At 37.3% G+C, this 16,829-nt stretch overlaps 1 protein-coding gene across 9 annotated transcripts in view; it reads left to right on the top strand.

Annotated features, from left to right (window-relative positions):
* Positions 1–16,829, top strand: part of LOC126919557 (nucleolysin TIAR-like) — a 583,207-nt gene that overhangs the window by 507,568 nt on the left and 58,810 nt on the right. For all 9 annotated transcript variants that reach the window (XR_007711695.1, XR_007711694.1, XR_007711699.1 and 6 more), the window contains 2 exons: positions 6,601–6,676; positions 13,339–13,441. Coding sequence is in view for 3 of the 9 variants with exons in the window: in XM_050728939.1 (XP_050584896.1) it covers positions 6,601–6,676; positions 13,339–13,441 (179 nt within the window). In the remaining 6 variants the exon portion in view is untranslated. The remainder of the gene's footprint in view (positions 1–6,600; positions 6,677–13,338; positions 13,442–16,829) is intronic.

The following is a 16,829-nucleotide window of genomic DNA, read 5'->3' as shown; positions in this document are numbered from 1 at the left end:
TATCTGCATATTTACCATCTACCACTGCTTCCCAACTATCTAACACAAACATACCAACTTATGTAAGAAGCGTAATGTAACGAAGACGTAGAGACACGTGCCAACAACGACGAACGATAACGATCAAGCCGAACAAGCAGAGTGACACTCTGCGCGAGTGATTAGCAGGTTAGATTGATGAAGCCCGAGCAACCAGCATTCATATCTCGTGGTTCTCTCCGATGCTTTTCCTCCTTCGAAAGCGGTATTCTTCGCCATCGGTTCCGTTCGATTCTTACCTATACGATAAGGTGGAAGATTTTGCGGTACAAAGATTTTTCGCGCTGACGCATCTTCCTTTTTATTATTGGTAATTAATGAGTTCGAGTCCCTGTGCGATGAGAAAAACTGCTTCTATAGCAGCTACTAGATTGCCACGTAGCGCTGACAGGGGATGAAAAAGTACCAGGCGATGACAGTTAACGCGTAAAAGTTTCACGGGTTGGAAACACATGGACAAAAAGACAAGATTCTACCCACAATCCATGCTACGTTATTGTTCTTTGACATGCATGCTGTTCGAGATAGTCAGATAAGACGAGACAACGTTGCATTTATACGGAACTCTTATTATTCCAGTTTTGCCGTACAAAAACGCTTTACAGGTTCGTGTAATACAAATAGACTTTCTTAAAAAAAGAACAAAGACTAAACTCATTTTATATAGTCGATTTAACAAATATACTAGCGTCAACAAAAGCGTATTGGATATTAGGCGAAACAATTAATTGTAAACATGGAGTATATTATCGTAGTTTCAGTTAGCTGCAATGAATATACGAGACAAATCCCAATAGGCTGAATTGGCTATGTCGAATATTGTAAGTACTATTCTCGTAATTACAGCCCTGTGACGTTCGATATAATTAATTATATACACCGATATCTAGCATGAAACTAACATGAAAGAAATAACTCGCTAATTTAATTATACTTTAGGCTACCTATCTAAAAAATAAAAATACACTAAATCAATATAACCCTAAAAAAGAAAGATCTAGCACATAACTCATTATTAACTAGGAATGTAAGGTAAGGAATTGATGATTTTATGTATTTAAAGAAACAGTATCTTCGCAAATAGTTATAGAAATAAGCAAATAAAATTTTGTATTTAAATAGACCAATTTCATTGAATGTTGTACTCTTTATCTCCATCGTAGTCCCACATTCAAATGTGACATAAAACAAAGTTCATACACACGTACTACCACGATTACTATAAAAACACGATACTCGTACATTGCTCATTGTCAGCTAATTTTCTCTTCCCTTCTGGCCAATCTTCTTATACATTTCATTTACGTACTAAGAAATTCATACATATTGGAATTGTTGATCAAATCATCAAACTCATATGTAATGTAGATATAATATCAGTCGTAAAACGGTTCTCGTGGAAGTTGCGTGAAACTGCTTCGCGATAGTCGCGGACCAGTTTTACGGTGCTCCGGTTTCAAACTCGACTAGGCTACGAGCCAATAAATAAAACACGTCGTGGCAAGGATCGCGACAGCCCGATGGAATAAAGACTTGCTCGGGATTGATAGGATGAAAGACATGCCTGGCTTTCGTATGACCGGACGCTGTGTCTAGGGCGTGGAATTTGAATCATCGGTGCTGGGCAACGACGAGATTCAACCTGACGGCCATCGCGCGTGTTCGGCCACTACGTTTCGCAATAAATTCAAACTAACTCTTTATCCTATCTGGGTTTTGTCGTGCAGGCTGCGTATCTACCGCCATTGTCGCGGTTATATCACGCGACCAAAGAGGAAGGGAGGGTGTCGCTGGATCTCGACAGCTCTCGATGGAACTTGAATTAAATTTCGAGATTTATCGCGTCAATAACCGTGCATTAATTTACGATTTTTAGCGGTGAAAACGTAAATCCATGGCGTTGCTGGCGATTGTTTCGTTCCTCGTGAAGTGTCGCGCATAGAACACGAACGAAAAGAGGGAACGAAAAGAGGACCGATCGTATTTAAAGGGGTGAGGCGTGATGCGCCGAGGGGAAGGACAGGCGAGACGAGAGAAGGGGACAGCACTAGGAGGTTGGAATGGGTGGACAGGGGTTGAAACGCGCAATGAGAACGTGCAGCGGGGAGAGTTCGCGGCTGCTATATCGAATGAGGAAGAACGAAGGGTGGGAGACTTGAAGTGTGGGCAACGACATATGCGACTGGCGTGCTCTACATCTAACTTATATTGACTATTACTCATGTTCGTGTACTGTGACATTCGCCGGCATTCACTGAAAAGTCGCAGGAAACAATGGCGCGATTTGGCTGGCACGCGGATCACTCGAAAGAAGATTCGCTGCTACGTTTGCTCTGTAATTTGTAAGAAATATTTGGTAAAAGATCGCGTTACGGCCGCCTTTGATATAATGATTTTGCCCATCTCGAACAGGGAACATTTTTGCGAAGGCAACAAATTTATAGAGAATTTTGTCAATTTGTCGTAGAGACCTGGGTGAAAAATGTAATTATTACTAATTACTTCTATATATATAGATGTTCATAAACTAATAGCTTTTATATATATATACATATATACATATTACGTATATGGTAATAATCAGAAAGATTGAAGTCTTTAGATGTTCATAGTTCTTGCCCACGTACTTTACCGAAGAATAAAAGGTTTTTAACTAACACAGGTATAAAATCAATCCTTTAGTTGTAAAATGTACTTATATTGTAAATGAATCTAGCGAATATGATTCAGCTTAATCATTTTTCAATTTTATTCTACTCTTTAACACATAATTCATCACATAGATATCGACTATATTGAATTTGAAAAGGTGAAAGAAGAAGCTACTACTCTGCTACAATTAATATAATTTGTTCGGAATATATAAATGAAAATCACATGGAATTAAAATCAGTTTTTTAATTTAAGCATTGATATTCCTTCTTTTATAATAAAATTGCAATCATTATATATGAAATGATACCACGAAAATTTCAAATATCATTTCTTCGCGAATCCGCAGTGGGTTAATCATTGAAGACGCGCTCTGTTCTTTATTACGTAAAAACGAGGACGATTAAGGGCTGACTAAATACTGACGTCGACGTGAAAAGCAATTTAAGCGAGTATAAGTATTTAGTGGCGAAGAGAGAAAGTAAATGCATAACTCCGCTGAAAGGCCGTGTTTACTGTTGACCGCAACTTTGTTTAGCTTCTTGCGCAACATAGTAGTTTTGAGTAAAATTTACTCGAAACTAGTGCTTGTCCGGTCTCTTCGTACTTGACCTTCTTAACTCGGTTTATTGCATGGCGGAGAATGTAACGTGGAAAATGTAGAATGAAATTAAAGAAACTTCGCATGCAACACAATTATATCTGTAATTATCTTGTGTTCCATTAGAAATGGAAGTTGAGATTTTGTGAGAAAAATTAAATATTTTTAATTTGTTATTTGCCGAGTTAATTCGTCATTTAAATGATATTTCGGCTAATCCTTTTACGTATAATTTCATTTTTCTTACAAATAAATTATACATTATAAATCTAGTATTTAATCCTGCTACGTTTCTCGCGTCGGTTTCAATTTCGTATCATTTTCAAGGACTTCTATGCTAAACATTTCCTAGAACCTTAAATATTTTCTTCTCGTTTGAAATTATAATGAGATCGAGGCATAAAGAATTCTTGGATAGAAATAAAGCAACTTGTCTGTAGGCAGTTTCGTTGCTTCGACTAATTATTCACGATTCATATACGGTAATTAAACTTATTTTTGTATTTCATTTAGCATCCGATTCGTGCACGAAGCGTGTTTTATAATCGTTTTGTTTTACTCGTGCCTATACCTATCTGTTATTTCGTTTCGTTGCGTTCAGTTCTTTCGAATCGCGCGCTGTAAGCGATTAATTGCTCTAGTGACTGAGGAAATTGCTAGAAAACAAGTAAAACCGAAAAGGTTGCATATAACAGAGAGAAAGAAGATAAACTAGGATGAGAAACTAACGTAATACTGCTCCCTGAATCACGTAATTTTGCTTGCCTACTCTTTCATCCCTTTTCGCGTTCTGTCTTTTTGCCCAACGCTTTTTCAATCTTTCTTGGAGCTCGACTCTTTCCTTTTCCAATTTCAATTTTTTCCTCCGCCTCCCCAAGATTCCGATATCTGCTACTGCTTTTCACAATTTTATCCAGTTGCATTATGGAAAATGTTCTTTGCCGACCCTTTTAAGCGTAATAAGTTAAGTCGCGATAAAAATGTTCCGCGCATTACGTGTCTAATGATTACTCTTCCGGTCGAAAAAAGGATCGAGTCCTTCCATTTCGAGGAACCGGCGCGGGAGAGTGTAACGAAGATAAATACAACATTGTCAAACCGCTGCTTTCTGCAATCATTTTAATGCATTTGGAACAAACTGGATGGCTTTCTTAGGGCGTTTCTCCTTTTTGCCAGATATTATTTGAATAAAATATTTTGATAAACTTGAATGTATCATCTAACATTGGAAATATACGAAGGGTCCACGAGAAAAAGTGGGAATGCCAAGTTTTGGCATTTCTCAGAAGATGAAAATTTATTTTTCAATATATATAACGTCACAATTTCGTATCTCCTCACAGATATTACTTCAAGATAAAACATTATATTTTTCATTCCATACTGCATCATTTTCAACTTTTACTTATAATTTTAAATAATATATAACACGTTAAATTGTAAAAAATGAAAATGTAAGTTGTATACCTCAATTTCTTATAACTATCGTAAAACTCAGAAAATTTTAATCAAATTTTAACGCGACAGAGCCACATAGGACCGTACGAAAAAATGTTAGACTTAAAATTCGTTAAAATTGACATTCAATTTTAAAATACGATAGATAATTTTTCATACAGAAAGGACCGCTTAAATTCCTTCGTAATTAGCCCAGGTATAATCGCTACGCATAATCAAATTTTTGTTACAGTCAATAGCAGTCATAAATAAAATAGATTCGCTCTCGAAAAAATCAAATACAAAATTAATATAAAAATACCAAAGCGTTATAAATGATCTTCTCGTTGATAATGGAAACAAAGTAACAACGTCCTTGTTCGTCAAACTTTTCTCTTTCTCATTGAATTCTATCGTATAGTACGCAACGAAAAATAAATTAGAGACGATACGAGACGACAAATTAGTCAGACCTATAACCTGAAACTTTATTCGAGCCGCATGCCAGCTTCCACTGGCCGAAAGAATATTTTATTTAAGTCGAGAGAAGAACGACGCAGAGGAGTTACCCCGTGCACGAGTATTCCTAATTTTGTCTGACAGGCATTGCTGGAATCTTAATTATGAGGAAGAATTTGAGGGCGTCCAACAACTGGGCTCCAACTCGCTCGACAATGTTGTTGGCAGTTTTCGGGGGAACACGAAATGCTTCGAAATTCGCCGGCACGTGGAATAAATTGAACCCATCGTTCAGCCGTTATTAATTCATAATAACTGGTCAAGAGCAGATTTTTCGGTCCCGCGAAATTCTGAAAAACCATTACATCTCATTAACCGGCCGGTGGGAAAAGCAACGCGCTATTAGAGAGGTGTCTCGTTAAGTTCGAAAAAGAGCTGCTTCCGCTAATCTGTTGCTTTCGTGTTACATTGTATCGGGGAAATGAGGTAAATGGAATGATTGCCAAATGTCACGGAACCCCTATCTGTTAATTCTCAAGGTAATAACAAGATTATAGTGCGTACTGCTTTCTTGTAACTTGTTTCTGGTTTTTCGATCAGTTTACGAAGTAGATGTGATTACTTATTTATTTCAACTTACAACTACGTTACAACATGAAAAAAAAAGAAATGGAATATATTGGAAATTTTGAATTGTTTTAATTAAATCATCAGGAACCGTAGAATGTACAATGATGATATTTTAATGAGAGATATTTAATGAGGATAGACTTAATTAACCGTGGCATGGACACTATGTTTGATTATTTAAAACTACACGAGGTTCTTCCGATAGATGAAATTTCATTCTTTTTCAAAAAAAAAAAAATCTTCTATACACCCGTAACTAAATAAATGGACAGGATGTAATAGAAATAGTTGCATATTTTAAGTTCGTTCTTGGTTATTCAATACGAGGGAATAATACTCGTACGTTCAATTTTCAATCTTGTGAAAATTGCTTGAACTTTTCGATTGAAAACGAGTGCTGGGGTTTCCTCGTTGGATTTCGCTCTCTCGTATTGTATGCATGAAATAAGTATAAATATTATGGAAAAAATGTAAAAAGTATTGTAAATTATCTAATTTAATGCAACCTTGTTGGATGTTATACGATTAGCAGAATTTAAATCTCTGGATTTTACTTTGGTTAATTAGAGATATGTTCAATGTTGCATGGAATGCTGAAACGTTATTTTCGTACCACTAATATCGCTGTTAAAAAAAGCTTAATTAAAATTTAGAAAGATGGAAGGTTGATTATGGAAATGAGCCTTTGAACATGGAAAAAACTTTCGCGTTATATTACCGCAAGTAATTTTCAAGCACACTAGAAAATTTATATTTAACAAATGAACTTGTTTCTGTTGCAGAGATTGCAGAGTTGTAAGAGATCCACAGACGCTCAAATCCAAAGGATATGGGTTCGTTTCCTTTGTTAAAAAAGCGGTAAGTCTTACACAAGTTTAATTACGTTTATTATTAACTTGCTCGACCATAAAGTAATTATTTTAAATAATGCAAATTTACCGAAATTTCAAAGGATATGAAATTGTAGCTAAGATAATGATTTTAACAAGAGAAAATGAGCCTTAGCTACGATATAAGCTTGTTTTCCTCTTCTTTATTCTTCTTCTTTTTTGCAAATTGCCTTTCCAAAAAATATTGGAAATCTATAGCACAAGTAAAATTGTAGTTACTATCTCTTCTATCGTAGATTCTATATATATATCACAACTAAAAGCCTTTCCCGCACTGCATTAACTGCAAACACTTCCACTAATATAGTGTACACAATACGCATCATAATTAATTAAAAGCACCAGGTAATCCTAATATCTGGTAAAAAATGAATGCTTAAAATGGTTCATGTTTCTCAATTTAAAGAACCAATATCAACAAACATGAAACTAAGAATAACATTTCGTCATCTAACTAATGTTCCTTTCAAATCGAAGACAAACCAAACGATATTAACTTCACCTGAAACTTGAAGAAGGCATTTCTCGTGAGCATGAATACTATATTTGAATCTCTGAATTACATCCTACGCAAAGTACGTAATGAAAACAATTACACAATTTATTTATTAATATAAATGAAACCGTTGTGGAAAGAAAAATACCAAGAACATCGACTATATGCTTCTATACACTGTACACGTTTTGCCTATCCGTGTCTCCGTAACTCGAGAACTCCGTAACTCTGTAACTCGCGCGAGAAATTTCGTTGATTAAATAGGAAAGAGGGTCCAACGCGTGACGCTTTAAAGTATCATTTTTCGAAAGGAGACGGGTCGTGTGGAACGACTTTTACCGTGACCCGCCAAAATCCGCGACGTAAATCACGGCGAAGTTAAATGTACGACCGTAAGTAAAAGAAGCCTTGCCACCGTTTATGGTGAGGTTATTCGTCGGGGCGACTGCCCCCAAGGTACGGACCCTCTCGTTTCCCCTCTGTTTTAATGTTCTATCGATCTGGACCACCGCCGGCACCTGCCTCACACCCACGGTATTACTATTGCCGAAGTATAAATTTTCCGGGTGTCTCCGTTAACCTCGAGGAACACGCGAAAATTTCTCCACTTCACTCTTCCCCGCCCCTTGGCTCACCTCTTTCGCCCCCGACCCTTACAACACTCGTATCCTACTGCCACTATATCCTTCGACCGCCGGATACACATACCTAAATCGCGGGCTCTGATCATCGTCCAACATCCTGGCTCTCTTAAGATGTACGAGGAAATGCGAATTCCCCGGATTCTCGTTTTCCTTCGGCCTCGATTATGTTACTCGAGATCGCTGCGTTTAATGAGCATCGAACCGTGTAACTCGCATCTAGGTTCCCCGAGCAACGTTGGCGAGAGAGCCTTTGGCACGGATAGAATTTTTGATTAATGCGCGAGAAAGCAGAAAACCGGAGTGACGAAATTGTGGGTACGTTTGGTTAATGGGAGAAATAGTCTTTCTTTTTATTATTAATTTTAATATTGCTTCGACGTCGAAGTCATTTGGCATCGCCGTACGCTTCTTCGTTTATATTCTATATCGTTAATTAGGATTTGGTAATTTACAGATTTTGGTGTAGCTATGGCGTGAATGGAGATCGCGCAGGATTTATTAACTTTTCTTCTGAATTTAATCGTCTGTTCATATCGTTTGGCAGATTTACTATTCTTTTCGTAGCGTCGCAGTTTTTCCACTGCAGTATGACATGCTCGATGGTAGTTGGTATATTACGTTATATCGTTCAAAGATTGGGGTTCTTGCTTATCTAATAAGCATGAGTGGGTTAGAGCCGCGTGACCTATCCTAATTCTACTGATTATGGTTTGTAGATCAACAAGAAACACCTGTTTCAATCGATTGAAATCTGTAACATATGAAACAGAGGATTTTCTTGTATTAATCTTCTGAATCTCTTCTTTGCGATAAATTTTTTCATCTTTACAGATGCAAAATAAGATGCAAATAATGATAAGCTTTGAACCAATTTAAATACTTGATGACGGATTGCTTTTACACAAATACCAGTAATTTTCGAATTCTGGTCAATTTGTTCTTTCTTTTTATTATATGATGTTAGCAACTTGTAGAATGTTCTTAACCAATTCTCATTGAGAATTCTTGCTACTTGATTCTAGCTGCTTCCAACTTTTATAGCTTCACTGCAGATCAATAAATTGGACGTTATTACTTTTTATGCCGCAAGACACATCGCTACGTTAATAATAATTTTAACGACACCGATTAATGGCACGAAATTAAAGTTTAACGCAATTATAGAGATACATTATATACTTTTATCAGGGGAACTCGGGCCATAGAAATTAACCAAATAAGCGACAGAATAAAATTATGTTCCACGGAAAATGTAAAAGTTTGTGGAGAAATATGACAAATTCGAGAAATTTTTTAATAGTGATGAATCAATGAGATCTATCGTTTCCCTTTTTCATTAAAACGTAAATGATACTTTGCTTGTTAATATTTAGGATTTCTCGTACTTTTTTTAAGTTTTCAACTACATTGCATACTTGTAAGGATTTTTACGGATTAAATTATGTCGCACCTCTTCTTTCACATCTTCAGTTTCTTTCCCCTAAAATCTTTTTAAACGCGTTTGAAGTACGTAAATATCATTGAGAAACTGAAAATACCGAGTGGAAGACGAAATAAAAATAGCATTGCACGATAGTGTACAAACACGCGTACAAAATGACGCCAACAGCGAAATCAGCGAGAGGTTCGGCCACTTTAAACGACAAGAAGCAGAATCGATAAATCCGTCGGCAATAAATCAAGAAATCGGGAGGAAAAAAGGCTTTCATAACGTTCCGTCGATAAAATCCCAGCTGGAATAAGGTCGGAAGCCGATGCGGGAGAAGAGCAAAAAATTCATTTCATATTCTTAATTTCCACGTGGCTGTTGATTCCAAAATTTCCGGTGTCGACATAATATTCCCATAAAATATCCGATCGATGGATCCCGGTTCGTGTTCGAAATCTCGGAACCATGTCTTTAACGATCGATAGAAACTCGAAATCGGTCGAAAATGCCTCGACAGATCGGATGGCCACGTCTCTCGTCCACGTGAAAACAGGCGTGTCTATATATATGTGTGTACCTATGTTTGTGTGTGTCTATGTTTCTTTAGAGCCACGTAATCCGACGTCGCATGCCACCATGGAGCCTATGACTTAGTAATGCGTGTAAAGCAGCTGGGTGTCGCTGCTCGGGGAGTCACGAATGGCCTATAGGCGTCTCAGGCCGTACAAGAAATTCGATTTGATGTGTGCTTAGACAGCTGGAACTAGGCAGGTCTGGGCGACGAGGTCGGTAGGACGGCCGACGCGGCGCGGCGTGTCGTATAAACGGTCTGGTCACGGAAAGTGGAAGGGGCTACGAAGGTGCATTCAGCCGTTCCTACTCGTCCAGGGGTTAGGGTGTCGGAGGCTAGGAAACTGCAAGTTATCGACCGTAGTTTAGAATCGGCTTAGAGGCGAGCATTCGGTCTGTCGGTCTATCTAGGCTAACCACGCGAACGCGCGACGTCATATCGGGAATGGAAATTCGAATCGGAAATACTTTATCCTACGAAGGGAATTGGGGAGGGGGAAGGGGGCAGGCCAACGATGTCGTAGGATAAGAAGCACAGAGAAAAGTAGAAAGGTCTGCTTGAAGATGACGGTGATGCCAATGGTATGATGCTAAGTTCCTCGCGGTATTCGAGAGGAAAGAAGAGAACGAGACGAGAGAGCGATGGAAGGTAACGGTTGGGGAAACGAGGCAAAAGGCAGACCCAAGAGTCCTCGAAATGGCGCAAATGGCGATAAGGGTGGGGTACCACCGGAATGCCACTAGGAAAGAAGGGAAACATCCCCTCTTTCGTACATACTCCCGAAGAGCTTTTCGAACAGTCAACCTTTTCGGGGGGATTCCTTCGCGACGGAAGAATATTTTTAGATTTCCTATCCGTCCTTCTTCGCATCAGAGCCGTCCAACTGCCAGCGGCACGCTGTCACGGACTACTCGCATTTACGTGAAATACGCGCGGTTGTGTGCGTCACAACCGATGTCGTTCTCTGTTATTCCACATCCATTTCTTCTCTACGGCCGTCTTACCACGGGTTACCGTTCTGCTTTTGCCTCTTCCTGCCTCCCGTCTTCGCTGTCTCCTTCTGTTCACTCCCACGATTCTTCCTTATTTTTCATACGAATCCTGTAATGGACTTATGGATAGACGGATACGAGTGCCTGTTTTGTTACCCATCTCCGGACCAAACTGCATCATCTCTCTCCTGGCTAACGCTGTCGCCACGCGATAACTTCGAAAGTGTTTTTCACTAAAAAACGAAGGCTTATTTTACGTTCGATCGAAAATCGAACATATAGCGGTAATCGAAGATTCGCTTGCTGGATATGTTCCCATGGATTTCGAAGAATCGAGGGGAGATACGGCAGATCGGAGAGAATTTCGAAGCTCGTATTAAGTTCACCCGCATCGAGAAACATCATGGAGAAAGGAACGACTCCATGGTCTCAAATTTCTAATACCATCTGCAATAAATTCTTTATTCTCTACGCTGTATTGCATTTGTGAATGGTTCTCTCTTAGAAAGATTAAAACTCTTACTATATTTGAGATAACAATTCCTCATAACACGTACTTCCTAATACGATAGAATTCCATTTATCTGAACTCGTGCGAAATAAATAAGAATAAATAGGATTTCACCAATTTTCCCTATTATTTTTCGTTCACACATAATAAGGAGTCAAATAAGTGGATTCAATCTGTACGAATTCAGTTAATTTATTAAGTAGAATTTCAGTCTAACGAATAAGGTTCAGATAAATGTACTGTATGTAGATCAGCGATCGATCTTTATATCTAACGATTGTAATGGTAAACATGCTGGTATCGTTTAATATGTAAATATAGAAAATGAAAAAAATACTTAGGATGGAAAAATTATTAGAATTTATCGCAAAAAGTAAAAATAACCCGATATCGTGAATGTAAGCTGGAAAAAGGAAAGTAGATCTATTGCATCGACAATTGTCGTGCTAACTATTTCTATTTCCATTCGATGGCTATGTATACATATACATGTACATTTAGCGTAAGTGATATATATGTACATATGTATTTATTACGTCTGTTCCATGCAGAGAACAGTAATAGACCACTTTTCTCAATCCACTCGAGCTATGCTTCTAAAACCAGAGCAGTAGTAAATAAAAGTTACGGCTACCATCTTGTATACTGCGAGTTACGGCCTCTAGCTGTTGGTCGTAACGTTTCACCTTTTTGTTTATTCCAGTTCTCGATCTCTTTTTTAACGCAAGGCAACACACTTACTTCGTGACTTCTCCTTTATAGGCTGTGTAAACATTCGATAATGTTTCAGAAAAATGTAATCGCTGCATCGGCATATCGTAATACATATTTAGTATACGTATGAAATACAGTAGGCAATAAACTGATTTCTGCACGATTTTTACAAAACTGCGATGTATAAGATATGTAACATGTAAGAATTCAAAGTTACATCGCTTTCAGAAGTTACATAGTATCAAACCTTTAGAAATGAGATAATGAATTAATTCTGATTTAATTGATAAATCTAGTTAGTGAAACTATCGAATTTTATTGAGGCAAGATTTGGTTTATAATGAAATAGTAAAGACTAATGCAAACTTGCCAACTACCCTTACTTTAAATTCGTTTGACGGTGGATTATTGGAAATCAGCTAGTGAATTTTAATCCTTCAATTACTTACAAATTTCATGAATTCGATCGTACTTCTATCTTATGAAACTGTAGAATAAAGTCCAACAGTGTTTAAAATCCTGTTGGATCAATTTTTAATTACTTAAATTGAATTGTTTGTATTAATTTGGTAAGGAAGCATGAAGTGTAAAAATGTAACTGAATTCATTAGCAGATAGTAGACAGATAAGAAGACTGATTAGAACTAGATAAGCTGATATTATAATAATTATATAAAATTTTTAACTCCAACATTATATCAACAGTTTTATACAAAAGATAGATAAATGAATATAAACGTTAAACTTATCGCGACTAAATACCATTGTAACTATAATTTCAAATCACTACTATGTGTTGAATATACTATGTATGTGGCTGGTCACCGGTTGTCTACAACTGAACCAATTTGCAACGCAAGCACTGGTTGAGAGAGGCACATTTTTAAGGACGCTGAAAAATTTGTGAAACAAGATAGAACCATTAATTTTAGATGATGTCATTAATAGAAAGGTGGCACTTTAATATTGAATAACCCGCTGCACAGGCGAAAAATGATGACTATAACGCATTCGTAGTTAACCGTGTAACAACGTGTATCCATTTAATTGCTGTCTAAAAATAAAAATCTTTTTAATTCGACGATTGAATCGTTTACAAAATTACATACAAATTTTTGGTATATTGACATTTTATAAATTAATTTGAAATAATTTTTACCATATAGCGTATAGTTGTGTACTATTGTACTAAGCTATCGTCGTTGCTTTATTTCAAGTATAGTTTAGTAACGTTCTCTAGTTTTAAGGTACAGTTTTGCTTGCATTGTTTCAGGAAGCGGAAAGTGCCATCGGTGCCATGAATGGACAATGGCTCGGTAGCAGGAGTATTCGAACGAATTGGGCGACTCGCAAACCCCCTGCGCCAAAATCCGAAGGTGAGTATTGACGTACATGTAACTTTTTCAGATCTTTATTGTACACAACAGTGGTGCATGATTGCCTTTGCAATAAACGAATCATACAATCGAGAATCCAGGGAAAGATACATATCCATTTCTGATATATCATGGTTTATACGTACACATCTTTTGAGATAGGAAAAATGGCACAGTGATACGTACACATATAACACACTCAACTTTTATCTACACTATAGTGACGTATACATATACATTTAAAAAACAGATGTCGATATTCGTACACGAAAATGTTCGTAAAACCTGCATTCGATAGTTATACAAATATTACAAACAAACAAATAGAAGATTAAGACTTTGTTATGAAACAATGAATTCGTGAAATTGATCATTTCGGATACCTGAAAATATATTTAAACGAGCGAAGAAACAGATAGAAATATATAAACGAGAAGGAAGGAGAATGGAATTTGAAGATAGTAGTTTTTCTGTGAAACCGTTGAAGTAGCGTCACCCTTAAGACGGTCTGTCGTGCATACGAAAGCGGCAAAGGGAAATTAAATATCGCGGTGGCCCTTCACGAGCGCGGAATTTTCGCCGACGCAGCCGGAATTCGATTAGGTCCAGTCGGTTGGTCCGCTAGAGAAAGCTTTCACCACGTCATTCGGGAGAGCTTAAAACGGTTTCACCACGAACGATTGCTCCGCAAAGGCGATGGTGACGTTCCGGCCTGTTCGAGGGTTTGTTAATCGATACCGCGACACGGATTTCGAGGGCATTTTTGTTCCTTCGCGAAACAACGTAGACGAGAAAGCGAGAATCGTCGCGAGGCGCGAACATCAGTCTTGCGAACCTCGAATAGAATAATCGTGTTCATTCTCATTTTTGATGATCGTTCGTCACCTTTTCGCGACAGCCACGTTTATTATGAATCATCCTTGATCATCCTCATTTTTTAATGACCGTTCGTCAGTTTGCTTTGTCATCATCGTTATTCACCGGTGAACAGCCGCGTTTATTGTGAATCTCAAATAGAGTCATCTTGTCCATCCTCATTTTTAACGACCGTCCGTCAGTTTACTTTATTGTCATCATTATTCACTGGTAAACAGCCAAAGCCGCGTTTATTGATGTTGTCTGAATCACTTTCCAGACATTCGCGCTCTCAAATATATTTATATCGTCATTTACCGATTTTTAAAATAATCTCTCTTTTAGATAAAAATAGGAAGACGGGAAATTGTTGTTAAAAATTAATCATTTTCCAGGAGAAATGAAATAGCGATCGAACGTAAGCAAAATAAGTTATTATTTTACAAGTTCGAAAAAGCGTTTGAAAACAAATGTTTACAGAGTATTTATTTCAATTTCTTCAAACTGTAGAAGCTATGTAGAAGAAAGAATAGCAACATGAATATTATTGAGCAAATTTTACAAATCTCTCTTCGTAATTACAATGTGGATCAAATAGGGTTCAGTAATATAAATCGACTAAAAAGAAATTATAAATGAAATGTTGCGTTAACGTAATTTTTTCGCGATAATGTTTTTTATTGGAACGTCTCGTATGTGAATATATAATATAACCTTAAAACGGATGAATGCAATGTATAGTGTGGATCGATGACGAAACAAAGAAAAAAAATAGTGCTTCACGGTGACACAGCGCGTAACGCGGCCTACGTAAACAGGTGGAAATATTTAAAAAAAAAGGAGAGGGGAGGAAAAAGAGCGCAACGGGTTATAATAGAAGCCCGCGTGTCTACAATTAATGCGAGCCACTCATTCATGCTATTTTGTCACGCCTTTTTGTTTTCGTTTACTCGAATAAGTTAGCGTATATTGTTCACGTGTATACCGCTTACCTTTATGTTTACCAGCGACAAGATCCGATTTTATGCCTTGGGAACATAAAGACGTTGTTTTTTCGCGACCTAAACACGCGACCTTAATAAGTTGATCGTTCGGATCTAGCTTGCGTTGCAACGTGAAATACCTTCTCAAGCTTTATGCAGAAAATATATTTTAGATTAAAGTTCGTATCGTTTATATATTCGATAATTTATTCAATATTTTCCCGTACCATAATTATCGCGTTGTAGGAAAATTATTATATTGGTATTTATGTATTCATAATTTAATTTAAGCAATTTTATTTTTTATTGTGAATAATAACATGTGAATAATATTGTGAACTGAATTCTGCCTTTAAAATCAAGACTTTTACATTAAACGATACGGAAAAGAGGTATAATTTATCATTACGATGTGATATAAGATACGATGTAAAGTTGTCTTTTTGAGTAACATTCATTTTACTGAAATATCTTGTTTCATTATTTTTTGATATTTTTTAATAATTCTTCCGCCACGAACTAATAACAAGCAATTCTATCTCTTAAAGCGATACTTATTAAATTCATTGTACAGTTTCTATAAATTAAGTAATAAAGAGTGCAATTACATAATCTGCAAAGCTTCATTGTTAATTAACTTCATTGAAACTGAAAAAACAATTTCACGGCGACAATAGCTAACTCCGCACAAGAGGGTATTTCCAAATTAATTGAAAGGAATTGTACGAATTGCAGCCTCACCGTGGCTCGAGATATAGGGCAACGGGTGATTTACGCGTTCGTTGGCATAATCGTCATTAGCTTGATAATTAGCACTGTTAAAGACAAGGGCCCGATGAAAGTATAAAGCTCCAAGTCGAGGCAGGATAGTAAGAATCCAATTGAAGTTATGAACTAAACGCATAATGAGCTTGGAGGTAGCACTCCGAGACCCAAGTAAGTATTATTATATTATCATAAGCGGCTCTTCGTCGTCGACCCAAGGACTCCCATCGTCCAGCCTGGTAGTCACCTCCGACCCCTCTACTAACTAATTTCATTCCGCAAGTCTTTAATTAGTATTCGTCGCGAAGCGTCCAAACTTTTTCACTAGACGAGCTAGGGCTCGCCGTCTCGTCCTACCGGGACCGTTCACCCGTATTTGCATAGGCCAAATTCACAGAGAATACTTTCTTGCCGACCACCTTTCGACGCTTAATATTCCTCGTTGGCTGGCTCTTCTAAATCTCGCATCAGGAAAAATGATTACTCGTTAATGAAATTTTTCCCCTCGTCTACTATACACGTACGTAGCTAAAAATTCATTTGTTCTACCGCGTCGTGCTATTTTATTTATATGTGCTAGCAGATGGAATTAAATCGAAGCTCGGAGAAACAACGCGATGAAATGTAAAATGTGAATTATTTTCGTGAAATTTCCTTTCTAATAGTCGAATCGAATTGACTCTTTCCAATTGATATTGGAAGCAGCAAGTTTCGATTTTCTGTTTTCCTAATTATCTGCAACGTGCGGCTACTTTTGGCAAGATAGCTTCTATTGGTATCTATTT

Source organism: Bombus affinis, chromosome 8, assembly GCF_024516045.1.
Source record: "Bombus affinis isolate iyBomAffi1 chromosome 8, iyBomAffi1.2, whole genome shotgun sequence".
NCBI classification, from domain to species: domain Eukaryota; kingdom Metazoa; phylum Arthropoda; class Insecta; order Hymenoptera; family Apidae; genus Bombus; species Bombus affinis.
Note: the sequence above shows the minus strand (reverse complement) of the source record. Positions and strands in the feature narration are given on the sequence as shown.